Source organism: Corvus brachyrhynchos, unplaced genomic scaffold, assembly GCF_000691975.1.
Source record: "Corvus brachyrhynchos isolate BGI_N302 unplaced genomic scaffold, ASM69197v1 scaffold21, whole genome shotgun sequence".
NCBI classification, from domain to species: Eukaryota; Metazoa; Chordata; class Aves; order Passeriformes; family Corvidae; genus Corvus; species Corvus brachyrhynchos.
Window position 1 is genome coordinate 1,141,861 of NW_008236924.1, and position 1,375 is coordinate 1,143,235.

The following is a 1,375-nucleotide window of genomic DNA, read 5'->3' on the forward strand; positions in this document are numbered from 1 at the left end:
GGCTGGCAGCCCCGAGCCCGCTCCCACGGGATGCTCCTCGCCCCACAGGTGGACTGCTACCACTCGGTGAAGGACACCATCTACAGCTACGGGGCCCTGCCCCTCGATGGGGATGAGTACATCCCCTTTGAGAGGTACAGGGGGAAGACAGTGCTCTTTGTCAACGTAGCCACATACTGAGGCCTGACCCTGCAGTATGTTGGTAAGGGTCCTGCGGGGCACGGGCACCTCGGGGTCAGGGCAGGGCCCAGGAGTGCGGCCTCTGGCATGTCTGCAAGGTCCATTCTGCTTTGGGGAGCTGGGGAAGGGTTAATGCCTGCTCCCCAGGGCCCGGCCTGACTGGGAGGGTCCCAGGGGGTAAGTGCAGGTGCAGAGGTGTGCCCGGTCCCCTGCTAACCCACCCCTGGCTCTCCTTGCATGCAGAACTGAATGCACTACAAGATGAACTGAGAAACCAGGGGGTCGTGGTCCTTGGCTTCCCCTCCAACCAATTTGGGAAGCAGGAACCCGGACAGAACTCAGAGATCCTCCCTGCGCTTAAGTGAGTACTGTGGTGGGGGCTGTGGGACACCTGATCCCCTCGGCTCTGCTGGGGTCCCAGCCAGGCAGTGGGAGCACAGGCTGCAGCTGCTGCTGGATGTGGCCCCCAAACAAGGGGTTTGGGGTCCTGTCACCACCCCTGTGCAAGCACCCAGAGCTGTCAATTGCACAACATCCTGTTCCCTGCCCTTGTAGGCATGTCAGGCCAGGAGGTGGCTTTGTTCCCAACTTCCAGCTGTTCCAGAAAGGGGATGTGAATGGGGCCAATGAGCAGAAGATCTTCACCTTCCTGAAGGTGGGTGCTATGGCAAGGGGAGATGAGGGGGACACACCCAGCTTGCTTTTTGGAGGGGCAAGGCAGTGATGCACTGGCTCCCCACTGCAGAACGCCTGTCCCCCGGTGGCGGAGGAGTTTGGGAACCCCAACAAGCTCTTCTGGGAGCCTCTGCGGAACCATGACATCAAGTGGAACTTCGAGAAGTTCCTGGTGAGCCCCGAGGGTGTGCCGATCATGCGCTGGTACCACCGCACCAACATCTCTGTTGTGAAGAATGACATCATAGCCTACCTGCGGCAGCCTTGCAGAACGCCTGTCCCCCGGTGGCGGAGGAGTTTGGGAACCCCAACAAGCTCTTCTGGGAGCCTCTGCGGAACCATGACATCAAGTGGAACTTCGAGAAGTTCCTGGTGAGCCCCGAGGGTGTGCCGATCATGCGCTGGTACCACCGCACCAACATCTCTGTTGTGAAGAATGACATCATAGCCTACCTGCGGCAGCGGGTGCAGCACCAGGAACAGGCTGACCAGGAGAGACTGGGGCCCTTGCATCAAGGCC

The 1,375-nt window shown here is 60.3% G+C and overlaps 1 protein-coding gene across 1 annotated transcript in view; it reads left to right on the plus strand.

Annotated features, from left to right (window-relative positions):
• Positions 1 to 1,374, plus strand: part of GPX3 (glutathione peroxidase 3) — a 2,639-nt gene extending 1,265 nt beyond the window's left edge. Inside the window, exons 2-5 of the mRNA XM_017728110.1 lie at positions 49 to 202; positions 424 to 541; positions 736 to 835; positions 926 to 1,374. Coding sequence (XP_017583599.1) covers positions 49 to 202; positions 424 to 541; positions 736 to 835; positions 926 to 1,231 — 678 coding nt within the window. The 3' untranslated portion in view covers positions 1,232 to 1,374. The remainder of the gene's footprint in view (positions 1 to 48; positions 203 to 423; positions 542 to 735; positions 836 to 925) is intronic.
• Position 1,375: the final 1 nt, after the last annotated feature.